Source organism: Propithecus coquereli, unplaced genomic scaffold (genome assembly GCF_000956105.1).
Source record: "Propithecus coquereli isolate 6110/MARCELLA unplaced genomic scaffold, Pcoq_1.0 Scaffold10, whole genome shotgun sequence".
Lineage (NCBI taxonomy): Eukaryota > Metazoa > Chordata > Mammalia > Primates > Indriidae > Propithecus > Propithecus coquereli.
This window is the reverse complement of record NW_012133858.1, coordinates 4,015,336-4,034,547: the sequence shown is the minus strand read 5'-3', so window position 1 is coordinate 4,034,547 and position 19,212 is coordinate 4,015,336. Positions and strand designations below refer to the sequence as shown.

Below are 19,212 nucleotides of genomic sequence, written 5' to 3'. Positions count from 1 at the left end.
TGCACATTCCTCTTTGGCCAAACTAGCTCCTTTTTATTTGTAGGCTTTTTTTCTTCTGTGTTTGCCTTTTCTCCCCCATCCCATCCTTTCAGCCTATCTCAAATGTAAGTCCAGGTATTCCCAGCAGTAAGTAATCTCTCCATCAGCCTCAGCTGAGAGTCAGCCTGCTGCTTATTTTTATAAATAAAGTTTTATTGGAACACAGGCACATCATTAGTTTACATATTGTCTGTGGTGGCTTTAGGAATACAATGACAGAGTTGACTAGTGACAGAAACTATGTGGCCCAGAAAGCCAAAAATATTAACTGTCCCTTTACAGAAAAACTTTGCCAACCCCTGATCTAATCAATCCATTGGGTGGATTCTAGCCTTACTCTGAGGTGATCTCACTTGTAACACCTGCAGGATTCTAACTGGTTAACTCCTGTCATCCAGAGCAGGATACCAATTAGGAGAAAAGTAGTTTGGGTTGCAGTTCGAGGCCTCCTTATGGAAGGAACTGGGACATCTGGGATCACCAGTCCTGGCAGTAAGAAAGATTGGATGATATTGACTCTTGAAACATTGACTAAAAGCTTAGTTCAGTGAAATCGATCCCACTCTCATTACATTTGCAGGAAGATGTGGGGATAATTATAATTACTGTCTAAGAAAGAATTGAGAGGTTAGGAAACTATATTGATCTCTGAGTAACCATGCATGAAACAAATACACAACATAAAAGATAAGCAAAGTCACCTTTGAGATAAATTGATTACTGGCTCTGTCCTACTGTCCTCAGGCTGAGGGTGTCAGTAAATCCAATGAAAGTATGTGCCTTCCAGGAGAGGGAGAATGTTGTTATGTCAGCATGCCCAGGGTCTGAAAAGAGACATTTTGTGGTGTTTATCACCTTCTGACCACTTTAATATTTACCTGTGTGTTTCATTATCATCTGTCGCTATCGGCCAGAATGTAACTCCATGAGGGTAGGGCCTTTGTTTTGATTATTGTATTCAGAGAGTCTCGGTCAGTGTCCAGCACAAAATAGGTGTTCATTAAATATTTGAGAAAATAATAAATGATACATTGTTGGCAATACTTCATCAACACATTGGAGCAGAGGCTGTTGTGACCAAGGGTAAGTAAGATATCTGTTGTTCTTAGTAGGTATATTCCTATTGCAGAAATAGACATCTTTTACTTCAGATATTTTTTATGCTTGCTACTCCTTTGACCACTTTTTCATACTGCAGATTGTGGTCCATTAGTGAGTCATAAAATCAATTTAGTGGGTGAGACCAGCTTTTTTTTAAAAAAATGGAATAGAAAAGGTAATTTCAGCGAATTGGAATAATGTATTATTTTGTGAAACTTTCCAGAAAAAGTATTTCAGGGTAAGTATATTTCATAAAACTTTTCAGTTATATCTGTATGTGTTGGGCTTGATAGAATTTTTTTAATAAAGTATTTTTTAGTGTAGGTTGGGGTCAGAAAACTTTAAAAGCTGTTCTGAAACAAAACATTTAATTCAGTTAGAAGTAATAGTCGTTGACATGCAGAGACCTGGGAAGAGAGTTAAGTTGTTGGTATGAATGGATTTCTAAGGGTAAATGGATTGTGGGGGACAATTTCCTGATTTTATAGTGATAGAGCTTAGGAGACAGCAAGAGATCCTGGCTATCTGCAAAGTTTGATTGTGAGTGAGAAAAGACAGTGAAAGAGGAGGCTGTCAGCCACCAAGGTAGCTGGATCCCATTTCAGCCTGCGTTTCACAGGTGAGCCTGCCTGAGTGTGTGAAACCATTGATTAATTAAATACTTTGACCCTCCAGAGGCCAAGGGAGTTAAAGAATATAAGCCCAGCTGATGCAGAGGCTCATGCCTGTAATCCCAGCTGCTCTGGAGGCTGAGGCAGGAGGATCATTTGAGTTCAAGGCCAGCCTGGGAAACATAGCGAGACAGCATCTCTAAAAAAAATACAATCTCAGTCTTCTGCCTAATGTCACATTATTAAGGTATCAGCAGGGCTGACTTATCCATTAGGTCCAGGAGGCACAATGACAAAGGCCTGTGATGCTTTCAGGGGTCCACACAGACGTTTTAGTTTCTTTTAAAAACAGAAAAAATATAGAATCTAGCCTCAATTACATTCATGTTCATATCAATGCAGTTGCAAATTATGCTTTTTAATATTTTTTATGCAGTGGTGCCCACCAAGGCAAAAGTGCCTGGGGCCCATGAAAGTCCTAGTACAGTTCTGAGTGTCAGGGATATCAGAATAATTTGAGGTGCTTGCTGAAAATGCAGATATCTGGGCACCACTCCTTTGGGATGGGGTCAGAACCGCAATTTCAGCAAATACCTCAGGTGATCCAAATACGAAAAAAATTTCAGAATCTCTGGCCCCAAAGTAAACCCAAGATCTACCACAGATACAAAGTAGCAGGGACTACTTGCTGGGGTCAATTTGCCCTTAGATTTACTAAACTATACCTGTACTGTGCCCCTTCCTATAATTTGCAACCAAATATTAATTCTGTGAGGATCCCTTCATGCTGTAATGTTTAGCTATAGTGTTATTTTTAATCAGCAGTGGCCTGTGTTTATCATTAAGCTCCCCTTTATTTGCCCTTTAGGGTAAAAATGTTTGCCAGCAAATGACAATTTTCAAGTATTTTATTCAAAAGGAGGAAAATGACATATTTGACATACTCAAATTGAGGATAACTACAACATTTACTGAAAGGATCCTTATTCTTCAGTGCAGTACACCCTGACATTCAGCCTTGCCCTGAGTTAACCAAATCACTGGAGAACAAAAGCAAATGAAAGCACGTCTCTTTTTTAATTCCAGTTTCTTACATTCATTGTCAATGCTGAGTTAGGAAGCCAGTAGCTAGGAAGGCACTCCTAAGCAATGAGGAGTCTTTGCAAATCCACTTGAAAAAACAAACTTGAGGAAACATGCCCAGAGTGCAGGAAGCTTCCCTGGAGGAAAAAATCTGAGACCTCTGTGTTAATGAAGCAGCAAGGAGGTGGGGGGGGCCTCAACCTCCACTTCAAGCACTGGTGTTCCCAGTGGCAAGGAGGGCAGGTGCCTTTATCCTCCCAGCGACCCCTAGCGTCCGACTGTGCCATCTGCATGGACTCTGCATCAGCATCAGCTCTGGCCTCTTGGGCTACAGAGCTTCAAATTAAGAGACCATTGTGGAAACCAACGCCAGAAGGAAAAAAAAAAAAACAACAAGAAAAGATGGGGATACTTCACAGATTGTCTGAGATGTTCCTGAGTCAATGACATTAATCTAGAGGCCATAGTCTGTAGTGGGAAGAGCAAAGGGTTTGACATCACAGGGACCAAGATTCAGTTGGTGGCTCCAAGGGTTCCTGCCTAGGTGGCCTCAGGCAAGGAAGCTTCTACACTCCGAGCATGTTTCCTCAAGTTTAAAATGTGGATATAATTCTTATATCACAGGGTTGTTTCGGGAACAAAATAAGTAATGTATGTGAAAGCACCTATTATACTACCTGGTACAGTCAATCAGTACTCATTAAATGATGTGTGAATCTGAAATTTGCCTGAGTAAATTAAAAAAAATTTTTTTTCTTTTACCATCCAATAGATACTGGATTAGCAAATTAACAATATGACTGTTTAATTCCTGTGGTTTATTTATACACAAGCCCTTAAAATGATCAAAAGCTGAGCTGCCAAGGAAAATACGCTGTTTAATAATCTTAGAGTTCATTTAATCTCAGCACAGTAGAGGGGTTTCACACTGAAGATGTAGCAGGCATTATCCTATTGTTTTCACTGGGCAGAACAAAGACCAATTAGCAGAAGTTATAAGAAGGCAGACTTTGGTTCAGTATTACCAAGGACCTTCTTGCAACTGGAGCCAGGGCTGCTGTGCTGCACAACTCCATGGGACAACATTAACCCAGGCCACAGCTAAGTAACAGCGCCTGGAGTGTGCAGGGCACAAGTGCACTGCATTCCCAGACACCTGGCCGGAGCTGTCCCACATGTCATGGGCTGGTTTGTGAAGAAGGAAGTTCCCTGTCATGGAATCTGTTCAATCTGAGGCAAAATGACAATAAGTCAAGGATGGTTCCTACTCTGGATAGGAGTTTGTCTAGGCTTATTCATTCTTGATTCGTTTATGAAAAATTTATGGAGCATCCATTGAACATCAGGCACAGACCTCAGCCCAAGGAGAAAATGTGAATAAGATACCATCCCTGTCCCGCAGGGAGGACAGCAGCCCTGCCCACTCAGTAATACTGTGCTCCCCACAGCACTACAGCATCCTGATGTCATACCAGCTGTGTCCTCCAGTGGCACCTACAATGCATGGCAATGCCTCTGTCTACAAGATTGCTATTCTCTCCTTTCTGAAAATATAAACCTATTGTTTCCCCACAGAAATCATGTCCACAGTTGTGGACAAACAGTTGTAACTACATCATCTGATTTAAATCTCACATTATTTGCTGTCAAGATAGGTTCATTTCCATTACAAAAGAGAACCTGAAGAAAGTCTGATTTCAGTGACGAAGGATCCTTTAGTCTTAGAAAAAGTTGTTAAGAAAGGGGAAAAAAAGAAAGCTAAAACAACTAGACATGTATAGATGAATAATGGTTTGGGGGAAGGATACCAATATGTTATTGTCTAAAAGTAATGAGGTACTCTGGGTATGCTTGGTAGTCATAAAATACTACAAATAAAGTTGGATTTTGCACATTATCTGTGACAGTGTCATAGAGGTCCGTTGGATTTTGGGGGTTCTTTGAAGGAGGCACAATTAGTGACTGATATCCACATGTATAGACTCCAGTAAGTACTCGCACATAATACATATGCTTTTTCCCATTTCCATCTGGTCTGGAGTATGTATCATTGGCAGAATAACTGGCATTGACAGCAAAATAGGTTCCCTTTCCAAATGCCGTAGCTGTGGAAAGATAAACAAACCATGTTTAAGAATTTCAACTTAGTGTATAATTTGACATGTTGGCCCAATATGTCAGATGTTAAATTAATGTTCAGTTCTTTTCTCTAAAGCCTCTTTTAAAATTTTTGGTGTGTGCTTTCCATTTTTAATTATCAATTTTTCCACCTGACAGGGCCAGTCAGTCCCCTTTGGGATGAAATACAATGAATCCTAACCTGAAACTTGGGCTGCAACATGGCCACGAACTATGGGGGAACACAACGAACCCACATGGTCACCAGCCAACTTGGGTTCTCATGGCTGATGCCTCATTCAGAGCAGCCAGATTACTCACTTCCTTACCATTCTTCCCAGCATAGCTGCGGTTAAAGCCGTTGCTATTGACATGTGGCACTGAGCCCACATCTGTCCCATGGAAGAGTTGCTTCTCATTTGCTGTGTGGCCGTTCTTTGCATCCATGGTTTTTTTCTTTGCCTGGTAGCTATTCCAGAGATCTGGATTCTGGATCCTTTCAATCTACAAATTAAAGAAAAATATTTGTCAGTGCCAAGAGCACTTGCCAAGATACATACAGCAAATGAAGCGTGATCACTGTGTTTCATAAATAAAAAGTACACTAAACAGCAAATTCAATGCCAGATGGCATCTTTCTACATTCAGAATCTTTTTAGTTACAGTGCCTCATGAACACAGGCAATGGGAAGAATGTTGGTTTAATTTTTAACATATTTTATGTACCACATGAGAGCAAACAATGTTTAGGATCTTAAGTACTTGTCATATGAATTCTGCTGACCCAGCCTCTGCAACTCCTGCTTTTTACATGCATTCTAATAACTGCTACCTCCCTTTGTCACTTTGTCTCTCACTGCCTCAGTCCTTCTAAGATACTGGTTGACCTAGCCATATTCTAAAAGTGGGAGAAGCACCATAGTGTCTAGGCAAGAAGGAGATTAATTAATGAAAATTAATCTCTGGTCCAGTTGGAAGAGTAGGGCATGAATCCTGAGGGGAAAGGCCATGCTTTGACAATACTCTTTGAGCGGTGCTCTCCAGGGCTGTGGTGGAATATGCCTGGGTCCTGGGTTGCAGATCAGCTTTTAAAGTCACCTAATCTCCAAGTAGTGACAGTTTCATAAAGCTGTCCTGGGAGGAGTGATGGGTGGGTAAATGTGGCTAGGGACCCTTATGGAAAGGCACAAGGTAAAGGTTCCATGTTGTTAGGATCTTTTTCCATTCTAGAGAACTCTCAGGCCTAATACCTGCATTCATCTGGTTATTGTTTTTTCTCTCTCTCTAGTTTTGGGTTTTCTATTTTTAATTAAGACATAATTTGTCCTCCAATTCAAAGTCTCAGCATTATCAAATATTTTATTGATCCGATTTATGATTTTAAAATTATTTTCCCTTTTTGTTCTTTACCTACAGCTAAGTTTCTAATCTTTAAAATGCTTATGTTCATTTTGTTTCCAGTTACCTTAAATTTTGTTTATTTTACCCATTTTTAAAGCCTTCAAAATTTTTCTTAGAGTTTCGAGATAATCCTCAATTTCTCAGTCTTTCAATTCTTAAATTTAAAAAAGTTTGTTTTTTTACCCTTTTAAAATTTAATAACCACACAGAAAAGAATTATTTCAAGTAATTTATGAATACAGTAATCTGATTCTATTAATATATTTCCTATGGGATAAGTTCTAAGGTCAAAAACATTGCAAATAAATCTTGAACTTTATTTACTAGGTTTATTGTTAGCAGCAGGTTTCTGGCTAGCGTAGATTACTTGTATCAGACCAACCTCTCACTGACAACTACTAGAAGAGCTAGAGGAGAAAAAAAGTCTATTTGAAGGCAACAAGGATTTGATGAGCTAAGATTCCAGAGAGAAGGGAAATATAGTGAAGCAGTAAAGTCAGAAGAAAATGGAATAACTTCTTCAAAGCACTTAAAGAAAATAACTGCCAATCCAGAATTCCATGCCCAGGAAAAATACCCTTCAAAGAATAAAAATTAAATAAAGACATTTTCGGACAAAAACTAAGAGAATTCTTCACTATCATATCTACATTAAAAGAAATACTAAATCCAGATGAAAAATGATCCCAGATGGAAGCATGGAAATACAGGAAGGACTGAAGAACAGTGGGAGGAAAGGGTAAATATGTTGGTAAATATAAATAAATACTATAGAAACAAATTAAAATGTTTTCTAGGATTTCAAATATACATAGAATTAAAATACATGTTAAAAGTAGCACAATAGGCAGGAGAGGGATAAATGAGACTTAAATTATTCAAAAGTTATTGTATTGTCTGGGAAATGATAAACTAATTTACATTAGTCAAGGATGCATGTTGTAATCTATGCGGTAAACAATGAAAGAATTGTAATAGAATGTATAACCAACATTCTATTAAGAGGTGAAAATGGAATAATAGAAATATTTAATACAAAAGGCAGAAAAAGAGAAAGAACAAAGAATAGATATGATAAATAGGAAACAAAAATGAATGCAGTATATTTAGACCCCAACACATCAGTAAATACAGTAAACAGATTAAATACTTCAGTTAAAAATAAATACCATCAGGCAGGATGAAGAAAAACAATACTCAAATATATGCTGCTACCAAGAAACACATCTTACATAACAGTTATTAAAAGGTTAAAAGAAAGAGAATGGAAAAAGATATACTGTAATATGCTAATAACCAAAAGAAAGCTTGCATAACTTTTAATATTGCTACTAATAATTTTGGTATCATAACTTTGACACAATTTTATGTAGACTACAAGATAAAACAAATAAGTAAATATGTGCCGTTATTAGAAATCAAAATTTCTATTGTACAGGAAATGATACATAAATATAAGATATTAAGAAAAAATCTACAATATTAAATTTTAATTGAAAACATGAATATGAGTTCATAATTTTCTTAGCTCTAGCCACAAAAGATGCTGGAAACAACAACACCTCACTAGCCGTGGGCACACTCAGCACACAACTCTTGGTTTCTCACTACCATTCTCCACTAAAACGCTTCTTTGAGAAATGTCTGATTCCAGACATGGGACAAGGAAAGTACAAGGGGGAGCATGAGAAATCTTGTGACACAAAGTGAAGAAATACCAAAGATTAACTGAGTCATCGAAATTCCTGGGAGCCAACTTCCTGCCAGCCAAATGGAGGATAATTTGTGCATCTAATGGAATAATAACCGCAATTAAATATAACATACTGAATTCTTTAAAAAGCATGCGGGAAGAAAATTTATGCCTTACAAAAATGCCAAATTCTATATAATATATATATATAGAATTAGAAAATCACCATCCTGCAACCTCAAGTGTAATAATGGATTCAGGCAAGGACCATCAATGGATGTTAAAATCAATCAGTAGAAGGTCGTTGGGGAACAGGATACCCATACAGTGATAATGAATCATCTCACAGATTACCTACTGATTCCAATGGAGAGAGATGGTGGTTACCACCTTAACTAGTGGTTAAACTTAGCATCCTTAATAGAAGGACAAACTTACCCTACGGAACTCCTGATGTGATGTGTTACCTATGATGTATTCTTGCAAAAAATATTTATCTGAATTTACCCAAATCTTTCAACCTAACTCCCAATTTACCAGAAACAAAAAGAATAGAGAAATAAAGTAAATGACACTATGAAGAATCAGACAAGTCTATAATCTGTAAGAAAACTGATATGGCTTCTTCCCCCCAAATCAAGGAATAACAGATCCAGCACGTGGGACATTCTACAACACAATTGGTTTAAACTCTTAAAAAAAATTCGATGTCATGAAAAATAATTTTTTTTTTCTTTTTGAGACAGAGTCTCACTGTGTTGCCCAGGCTAGAGTGCCGTGTCATCATCCTAGCTCACAGCAACCTCAAACTCCCGGGCTCAAGCGATCCTCTTGCCTCAGCCTCCCGAGTAGCTGGGGCTACAGGCATGCGCCACCATGCCCAGCTAGTTTTTTCTATATATTTTTAGTTGTCCAATTAATTTCTTTCTATTTTTAGTAGAGTGGGGGTCTGGCTTTTGCTCAGGCTGGTTTCGAGCTCCTGAGCTCAAACAATCCGCCCGCCTCGGCCTCCCAGAGAGCTAGGATTACAGGCGTGAACCACCGTGCCTGGCCTGAAAAATAATTTTTAAAAATGCAGCAGTACTATTCCATATTAGAAGAGACAAAAGAGACATAATGATCAAATACAGTGTGTGAACTCAGATTGGGGATAAGGGAAGTTATAAGAAAGATTTATTTTTTAAGCAACTGGGAAAATTTGAATATGGACTCTATATTGGATATTATTGAATTAATGTTAATTTTCTTACACGGGCTAATGGCAGAGAATGTCTTTATTCTTAGGAGATATGTGCTAAAATATTTAGGAGTATCATGATGTTTGCAACTTATTTTCAAACGCTTCAGCAAAAACTGAGATAGAGGAAGAGAAAGTAAATGTGGCAAATTTGTTGCATCTAAGTGAAAGGTTTATAGACGTTAAAAATCTTAATCATAATAGTCATGGAGGATGACAAGCCACCCATTTTTCATGTTGGTGTTTTCATAATTCTAGGAATCTTTGCTTTTATCTGGTTCACACACTGGGATTTCACATAAGATTTTATTGGGAAACAAGGGTTCCACTGCAAAAGAGTGTTGAAATCGTTTCCCTAGCTATGGTCTGCCAACACATAGCTGGTGGCTTCCACAGAGCCCGCTGCAGACATTGCTGATCAACTAGGACCTTCACTCCTGCTCAATCTGAACTTGGCATCTCATCACCATGTGCCAGTCAGCCACTACCAGTTAATTGTAATTGGCGTTTGGAATGAAATTTACTTGTTATCTTAGAACTAGAACATCAAAGAGCTGTGTACTTGAATCACATTGCTTGGTGCCTCGTAATTCAATCAGGCATCAGTTTTGTTTAACCAGTTTACATTACGGAATGTTTTTTTAAAAAACGTAGTGGTATAAAATTTGATATTGAAGTTATGGTGAGGATGATGTTGAGAATATTCTCCAGTACTTGATCCACAAGAGAAATCTCAGTATTGTGAAGAGCTGTGAGTTTCCTTATCAAATTTGCTTTTTGATTTATGGACATGATGAGTCTTGTAGCTGAATGTTTACTTCTTTGCTTTGTCTACTAGGAAGCTCAGAAACAAATTGGTAACCTCATGTTATGTACTTTTGTGAACTAGCAATACCTCTGTATTATCTTATTTTCCCTACCCTCCTTTTCTCTTTATCTGTTTTTCTTCGTCTGTTTATTTTATCTGAAGGTATCAATCTTTGTAGGATGTTTTTAAACTTTCTTGAATTATTAAGTGCTTAACTACATGAATAAACAGAGTGGTGGCAATGCAAATAGAAAGTACGAGAAAATTCACAAAGAAAGAAAATGCAGGCCTTACTGGCAGGCTCATTTTTAGAATCAAAGATCTTCGGCTTTACTCAGAAAGTGGTGGCACCAACAACAGAAATAAGGAAGGAAGGGGAAAGGGAATTACTTATAAATGATGAGTAAGGTTTTACAGAAGTTGGTTTAGCAGTTAGATATTTAAGTGGAGATTTTTTAGGCCACTGGGAGTACATTCTAGAACTTGAGTCAAAAATCTAGGTTGGTAATGTTGATTTGGGAACTATCAATGTTGAACTAATAGCTGAAGCCAGGAAAGGTAAACACATTCCCCAGTCAGGTGCAGAGAGAGAAAACCAAAGTATAAGAGCTGTGGATAAAGCTAGAATTAGGGGTTTGGAGGAGAAACAGATACCAGTAATAACAAAAAGAAAATTAGTTAAAGGAGAAAGAAAGAATCAAAATAGTAATTGCCACAGAAATTAAGAAAGAACATAATTTCCAAAAGCAACATCAACAGTGTTTAAAAGTGGAAGAAAATGATAAAGTAATCGAGACGAACAAGGAAGGCTGTGGGATGACTGAAGGGAGCACGGCTGCCCTGTGAGTGGTGAGGCGGAAGAACGAGGGCCTGGCCTGAGGAGCCTCCGAACGGCTCTTTGTGGTGTTCGCTAGTTACCAAATCCAACTGCGATGCCGTATCTTTGAATTTGTATTGGCTTGCTTCACAAAGCAAGTATGTCTTTAGTATTCTAATATATTGCAATCTAATAATTGACACGAGAATCATAATGTCTCAGTAGTTATGATCAGATGAGTAGAATCTAGAATCTAAAATCTAATTACCATAAAAATTCTAATGCTGGGCTTAAAAAAATGTGAAAGGAAACAGATGAAAATGTACTTACATAGGACCATGACCACTCATTTCCACCATTAATGAGGTCCATTTCCGCAGCAGGCTTACCTTCTCTATTACGAACTGTGAGCAGGTCTGATTGAACTTGTTTGCCACAGCACTGTATTCTGGGTGGCCAGGTGGCAGCTCCACCACACAGAAATTCTGCTGCTTCATATCACTCCAGTGTGCAGGGATGTCAACTGCAAAGGAGACGTTTTGAGGACTCCCACACACGTTCCCAGTATGCATTGAAAAAGAGGATATCATCTGTGTTCTTGTTTTACAATCTCCTAAGTCTCAGTGTTCAAAAACTTTATCTTTTTAGCAGAATGTTTTTCAGAGTGTAAACAACAGACAACCTACATCAGAACCAACCGAAATGCTTGTTTAAAAAAAAAAGCCACAGATCTACTGAGTCAATCTCTGAGGGGAGGAGCCTGTGTGTCTGCATCTTAAGTTTCGATCCTGCTGAGATTCGAGAACTGTTGGTACAGTGCAACACATCTGCATGTTCTGTTCAGTCTCTAATATGTCATAATTTAACAATAAATTATTTCCCTACCACGTTTTAGTTGCTATTGTTTTGTGTATGCATGGATTTTTGCCAGGACGCCTCACCATCACCACCGCGAGGTACTCCACATCTATTTTTTCATTATTCTTCACAGTGTCCTTACAAGGTGGTTGGGTGGTAGGTTTTGCTATGTGACAGGCTGTGGTGGCAGCTCTGTCTCCTCCTCTGCTAGGAGGAATACCATGCACGATCTGTCATTCCCCCGGGGTTGCTCAGGGTCTGAGGAATGCGTTCACACTGATCTCACAAGAGAGGAATATAGTGTACTGGAAGCCAATTAACTCGTGTTCAATGGGCGACTTACATGGTTTGAAGGTAGGCATGGCTGTCTACATGAGAGTCATTCCCTTCTTGAGGAGGAGATCCCAAGAGAATCCAAAGCTGCTTCCTGTTGTGTCGAGGAAGCTTCTACTCAGAGTAGAGATGACTTCTGGGGGAAGTTCCTACCGACTGCCGATCCTCCCTGGGTTGTCAGCCACAGACACAGGGAAGGCCTACTCTCTGACCAGGCTGTCTTCTCTGTTTCCTCCCCTTCGCCCCTGTGTTCTAGAAACCTTGGGCCTCTTTTCTGTTAGGCCTATGGTTTTCCCTCTCGTGACTGATGTGGCCATGACCTCCCCTGCAGAACTAGCTCTGGGAAGCTTACAAACTGTAGAGATGGAAACAAATGCAAGGTTTGGCTACTGTTACCATTAAGATGGTCATCTTCAGGTTGTTTGCATGTGTCCTTGTGTTTCCCCAGCCATAATGTAAGCTCTTTAAGCTCAGAGACCATATTTTCTAGTTTATTCCATTAGAGTTACTTGAATTTTTTCTATTTGAAATTTTGATGTTTGTACAGAATAGTGTTAAGCTCAAAGTAGGTGTAAAATAATGGATGACAGGCAGGAAAGTTTAACTTACCTTCAGATTTTGTGAGGCGCTGAATAGGTAAACTGTGTCCATTTACATCTGTGGCAGTGAATGTGTCCAAGTTCACTGTGTAGCTCCCATTATTAATTTTGACGACAATTGTTTTTTTCTTTGCTCTCTTTGCATCCTCCAATTGCAGGTTGGTTATTTTGTCAAAACAATGAAATGTGTTACTGTCATTATATTGCCATTCTATAAATTCACTGACACAATCTGCCCGGGACTCCTGTTCTTTGGCCAGTCGAACTCTCTTGATCATTTTCTCAATTTCATCTCTAGCCTGCATCACATCTCTGCTAATTCCCAAAACCTCAATCGAAGATCTCTTACGGTCCAGGGAAATGCTAATATTTAAATTCTTCTGCAGCTCATTCAATTCCTGATATTCCTTTTCATCAAAGTCTTTGATATACTCGTCTTCACTGATGTAAGGTAACTGTTCCTTTTTAATCAGTTCTTGAATCCAGGAGATAGTGTTTTCCACACAGTTTATATTTTCACCACATACCTGAAAAATTACTGATTCTGTTTTCTTTTCCAAAACCAAAGGAGTCTGTTTTTTGGGAGATTTTCTTGAAAAGCCCAAATATGCTAAAAAGAAAAGGAAGATTAGATATTTCCCATGTGACAGCAATGTTAGGAACATGCATTGAATAAAAACAAACAACTCACATGCAAGTTTAGACATCACAGACTGTCGAGGAGAAGGTTGAGACCCTTCTCTTTTCTTCATGTTGGCATGAAACACATCCAGCACGTGAGGCAGAAAGATAACAACTTTAACTTTTTTCACAGACTGTGCTGATCCTTTCTGGATAAAGTCTTCAATCGCGTCAATTATGGCTTCAGCAACCTTATCTGGGTCTTGTTTGGCATTTCCTGGAAAAGCAAACAATAAAAATGACTGAAGAAAATAAAGACCCCACTGGAAAAGGCTCAGGAATAAATTAAGTGCTCAGAGTAAATGCCCACTTCCCAATTCTTTCATCGCTGTGAAATCTTCTAACAATGCATCAGCAAACACTTTTGAGGTCCTACTTGCAATGGGAGTTTCCGTTCCAGGATCTGGAAGCCAACAGCCCAGCAATGAATAAAGGTCCCAGAAACCTAACTTCTGGGTGTCTGATGTCCATATCTGCTGTATTCAGCCTATCCTAGCTCACTGTCTTCTTCCCCCTCCTATTACACAGCACGGGTAACTTTTCTTCTTGGCTCACTAGTGCCCTCAAAAAATCCATATGAAGCAGAAGATGCTAATATATGTTGAAACAACATGCTCTTTAAAGAGAGAAACATTTTTTTTGGCTGAGTCATCACTTGATTTTATGCATGTATCCTTATTCTCTGAGATATCTTTGGGAAACTGATTTAAACTAAGCTAATTTTGTAAGATACCTGGAGCTGTAAGCTATTTGTTATAATCTATAATTCTTTGCACACAAATTATCCATGAGCTTCCAGGAAGTCTTTCCTCCCACATTCAGCGAGATTTTAGCTGACCAGCAGGGTTCCAGGCAGCCACCCTGAGCAGATCCTTTTGTATTTTCAGCATACTCCATACCCTTTTTCTTAAGCCATGAAAGCCACTGCCTAAGTGAGATCACAAAAAGTCCCCTTTGGCCATGGAAACGATCCCATATGAATGGCAGCTGGCAAAGTCACACGACGGGCAATGTAAAAGTCCCCTGGCCATACTGGTAAGGGCACACTTGGATGATACCACCACTATTGTAGAAAAGAAGTAGACCTCTGACTTGGCTAGGTAGACAATTGTAGGAATGTAGACAAACCCCATATAAAATTAACCAAGAGGATTTGTTCAGTTTTTTTATTAGATGATCAGGGAAAGAGGAAAGTTCTCCTTTGCAAAACTGTGGTTCTCCCATGGTAGTTGGAAGAGTACAGCTTTAATAAACTTAACCATTCTTGTCACTCTCTGGGCATTCTTCTGATCCTTTGACCCGTATCTTGCTTTCTGTAATTCTATACCATTCCAGGATGGTTAAGTTTATTTATTTATTTATTTATTTATTTATTTATTTTTATTTTTTTTTTTTTTTTTTGAGACAGAGTCTCACTTTGTTGCCCCGGCTAGAGTGAGTGCCATGGCGTCAGCCTAGCTCACAGCAACCTCAGACTCCTGGGCTCAAGCAATCCTACTGCCTCAGCCTCCCAAGTAGCTGGGACTACAGGCATGCGCCACCATGCCTGGCTAATTTTTTTTTTTCTATATATTTTTAGCTGTCCAATTTATTTCTTTCTATTTTTGGTAGAGACGGGGTCTCGCTCTTGCTCAGGCTGGTCTCGAACTCCTGAGCTCAAACAATCCGCCCGCCTCGGCCTCCCAGAGAGCTAGGATTACAGGCGTGAGCCACCACGCCCGGCCTGGTTAAGTTTATTGAGGCTAAATTTCAGGAGAGCCTAGAATGTCAGTCTAAGACATTTAATCTAGATTCCTGAACAACAGAATGACGGATCCAATGCTGAGTGTTTTCCCACGGGGACCAGGAAGCTCCATTCACTTCAGGCCTAAGAGTGCACGCCTTCTCTGGCCAGCTCTCTAAAGGAAGACCGAGCAGGAATTCGTCATCAACGCACATGACTCTGATTCCTGGGGAAACAGCTCAAAGAGCATCACCTAACTCAAGAATAACCCAAAGCACCGTCCTTATATATGAAGAATCGCTCAATCACGACAGTTTGAAGAAAACGAGAAACTCAAAGAGGCAAGTAGGCTCAAAAGAGGAAAGTGGAGAGTTGAGTTTATGAAGCACTAGGATCTGGTGACTGGGAAACTGACACATAGAGACGCCCTTATGCCCACGGACACACTGGCTGCTGAGCTGCAGGCCGCAAATGCACACCTGGGAGTCAGCAAGGGTGAGGTGGAAGTTGACGCACTAACATCCTCCATGGAGATGGGACAGCAGAGAAAGTTAAGGACTAAATAATGTAGACTGTGCAGGGAAGCGAAAATAGAGGAAGAAACTGATGACAGAGAATGAGGGATGGCCTTTCTTTTCATTCTCTCCCTTCCCTTCTTTCTGACTCTCTAAAATCCCCACACTCTCTTCAGTTTTCTTCAGTTTTTTCTCTTTTACTTAAACAGTCCACAGGCTTTGCTCCTTCCCTCGGGGGCTGCCTTGGGGTGAGGAAGCTGTCCCCTCCTGGATTAACTGTCGCCGCCTGGCTCAGACTCGGCACTGACCGCGACCACACTCAGCACCAAACCTAAGGGAAAGTGGACGCCTCAGGATTTAGCCTTGACAGCCAGAGGCCACAAACCTGTCCCAATGGCTGGGAGGCAAATGGATGAGTAATTCCGTTTTTCACACTCCTGCAAAACACAGGACACCGATCTCTTGACATCACTTCCACCAACAACATGAATGATTTTCTTGCACCTCAGTAATCCACCTTCAGTAATTATATAATCATTCTTGCCCTGTTGAGCTGGGAAACAGACCAAAAAATTGCAAAATTAGATGTTGAACCCACCCTTTGTTTAGAAAGGAAAATGGCTGATTTGGCAAGTAAGGAATTTATGAATAAAAAATTCCTGAAATACTATCTTTGATGAAAGTGTATGGCTTAAATTCTCTCTTTAACTGTGAGATCACTTCTCACGTCTAATTCTCTGTGATCGGGATTCTTTAGTAAAATGTATGGTTTTTAAAAGTTATGTGTTGTCACCCTAGTCCCAAGACTTTCCTCAGACTCTCCACAGCCTCCCGTCCAGTTACAGTTTTGGGCAAAAAATAGCACTATACCTTACCTTGAAGAGAACATTCCATTTCCACACTTTGTCCAGCACTTTCTAAAATTGCTTTGGAGACCCCTACATGAGAAAATCAAGATGATAACAAACATGAATAAAAAATCACTATGGTACATTTGGATCAGAAAGATTTCCTCATTTAAGTCGGTTCTCCCTCATCAAAGGAATCCAATAACCTGGGTATTGCTGATGACAAAGAAGAAAAATTCATAAAATAACTGTTACTAATTAAGAAAAACCCTGCCAAAATAATTTAAATGGCTGGGTGCGGTGGCTCATGCCTGTAATCCCAGCACTTTGGGAGGCTAAGGCGGGAGGACTGTGTGAGGCCAGGAGTTTGAGACCAGCCTGGGCAACATAGCAAGACCCTGTCTCTACAAAATATTTTTTAAAAATTAGCTAGACATGGTGATGCATACATGTAGTCCCAGCTACTGGGGAGGCTGAGTTAGGAGGATTTCTTGAGCCCAGGAGTTTGAGGTTGCAGGGAGCTATGATGATACCACTGCATTCTAGCCTGGGTGACAGAGTGAGACCCTGTCTCAAAAAAAATTTTAATTAATATTAACAAGCCAAGGATATAAAAACCAGTTTGGCTATAGAAAACTTCCTTTCACGGCATCTACTGTTAACTATTACACTCATCAAAATCGTACAAGTACCTGCTTTGAGATTAAATGTTTTTGATGTTGAATTTACGATCACATCTGCCTCCTCCTTGGTGATGTCTCCAGAAGCCACCTGGAAGATGATGGGGCCAATCTTCATTTCATGCACTTCTAAACTGGGGCTAGAAACAGTTCCATAAAGACCTGAAAAGAAAACAAGTGGAGTCAATAACCAAGCCAGCAACAGAAAGAATGATTTGGGTCTGACGCTCTTCCCATGTGCCCTCTCATATGTCTTCCCTCTCTCTGTGACCTCTAGCCTAATATGGCCCTGACCCTGAGCCCCAGTGATGGTCTGATGCTGAAAAAGAATTAGAAAATACAATACATGTCAAACATGGACTCTGGTGCTGGCCAAGGTGAAGTTAGCCCACTAAAGTCTCTCTCCCCCATTGATTACAACAAAAACTCAGGACAGATACAAAAAGCCACTACCTGGGAACTCTGAAAAGTAACAATGGCAGCAGGCAGATTGAGGAAGGGAGCCAAAACTTGCAGAAGCAACCTGTCTGGGGTGGGGGGCATTTCTCATTTTGTTCTGTTTTAAAATTTTTCCTCTTTTCTCTCCTAGTTTTGACCCAAGGGTGGCCCTAGTTACAGAACTGCACAGTGGAAGCAGGCAGCAAAACTCTCAGAGAATTCCTATCTTTGTGGCCAGAGCTTTGGGAAAAGTGTCCCTGTGAGCTGAATAGTATGGGAGGGAATCCTCATTCCCCCCACCCCCTGCCACCTTTTCTTTTTTCCTAGATTGGATCTCTTTCTGTTGTCCAGGCTAGGGTGCAGTGGTGTCATCACAGCTCACTGCAAACTCGAACTCCTGGGCTCAAGCGATCCTCCCACCTTGGCTTCCCAAAGTGCTAGGATTATAGGTGTGAGTTACCGAGTTTGGACTTTCTTCTTTTTTAATCCAGGCCCTTGCCCAAGATGATCTCAGTTGCAGAACTCTACACTGACACCACAGGGAGCTCAAACTCTGAGAGACATCCTGTATTTCTGGCCAGAATAATCAGGGATAAGTGCCTCTGTGGTCTGAAAAGTGGATGTGTGTGTGTGTTATTTTTTTTTTTTTTTCTCACTTTCTTTTCTCTTTCCACTTTGCCCAAGGGCAACCCTGGCGATGCAAAACTATGGGGCAAGACAACAGGCAGCGTAAACTCTGAGGGAACCCTGTCTTTCTGGCCAGAGCACCTGGAAAATGCAAGCCAGAGAGTGGGAGAGGAATCCTAGAAAGGTGACAGCTGGAGACAGGGATCCCCTAATCCTGTATGTGAACTGAGCTCACTCCAGAGCTGCTCATGAGTGGAGCAGACCCAAAGCAGCATAGGAAAGGCTTTGAGAACAGAACTGATACTGGAGCCACTGCCTGAAGAGGTGAGACAGAACTTACAGAATGAACCTAATGGACTGCCTGGCTGCTCAACAATTAAACAAGCAATCACCATTCTCCAGAGGATTTTAACAAGACCCAAGTCTCACAACATACTATTTAAAATGTCTAGCCTATATCCAAAATTGCCTGTCATGCAAAGAACCAGGAAAATATGGCCAACTCTCTCAAGGACAAAGACAATCAGCAGATGCCAATCCCAAAGTGATCCAGATGTTGAAATTATCAAAGACTTTAAAGGTACCTACTATACCTATGATCCATGAGATCAAAGTAAACAATGTTTGAATGAATGGAAATGGTGTGGAATGAATGGAAAAATAGGAGCAGAAAAATAGGAACTATTTTACAGAGAACCAAATGGACATTTTAGAACTTAAAAACACAGTATCTAAAGTAAAAATTCACTGGATGGACTCAATAACATAGCGGACAGAGAGAAGACTCAGCGAACTTGAAAGCAGATCAATATAAATTATCCGATCTGAAGAACAGAGAGGAAAAAGATTGGGGGTGGGAAGAACAGCTCCTCACAGACCTGTGAGACACTATCGAAAGGCTTAATATTCACGTTATTGGAATATCAGAAGGAGACATGAAAGAGACCAGTGAAGACAAAAATATTTAAAGAAATAATAACTTCAAAATTTCCAAATTTGTGC

The 19,212-nt window shown here is 40.0% G+C and overlaps 1 protein-coding gene across 1 annotated transcript in view; it reads right to left on the bottom strand.

The window, feature by feature from the left end:
* Positions 1-2,642: 2,642 nt before the first annotated feature.
* Positions 2,643-19,212, bottom strand: part of PARP14 (poly (ADP-ribose) polymerase family, member 14) — a 41,023-nt gene continuing 24,453 nt past the window's right edge. Inside the window, exons 10-17 of the mRNA XM_012642158.1 lie at positions 17,158-17,307; positions 16,493-16,555; positions 16,003-16,170; positions 13,390-13,596; positions 12,709-13,308; positions 11,298-11,431; positions 5,282-5,456; positions 2,643-4,939 (exon numbers count right to left, since the gene is read on the bottom strand). Coding sequence (XP_012497612.1) covers positions 4,650-4,939; positions 5,282-5,456; positions 11,298-11,431; positions 12,709-13,308; positions 13,390-13,596; positions 16,003-16,170; positions 16,493-16,555; positions 17,158-17,307 — 1,787 coding nt within the window. The 3' untranslated portion in view covers positions 2,643-4,649. The remainder of the gene's footprint in view (positions 4,940-5,281; positions 5,457-11,297; positions 11,432-12,708; positions 13,309-13,389; positions 13,597-16,002; positions 16,171-16,492; positions 16,556-17,157; positions 17,308-19,212) is intronic.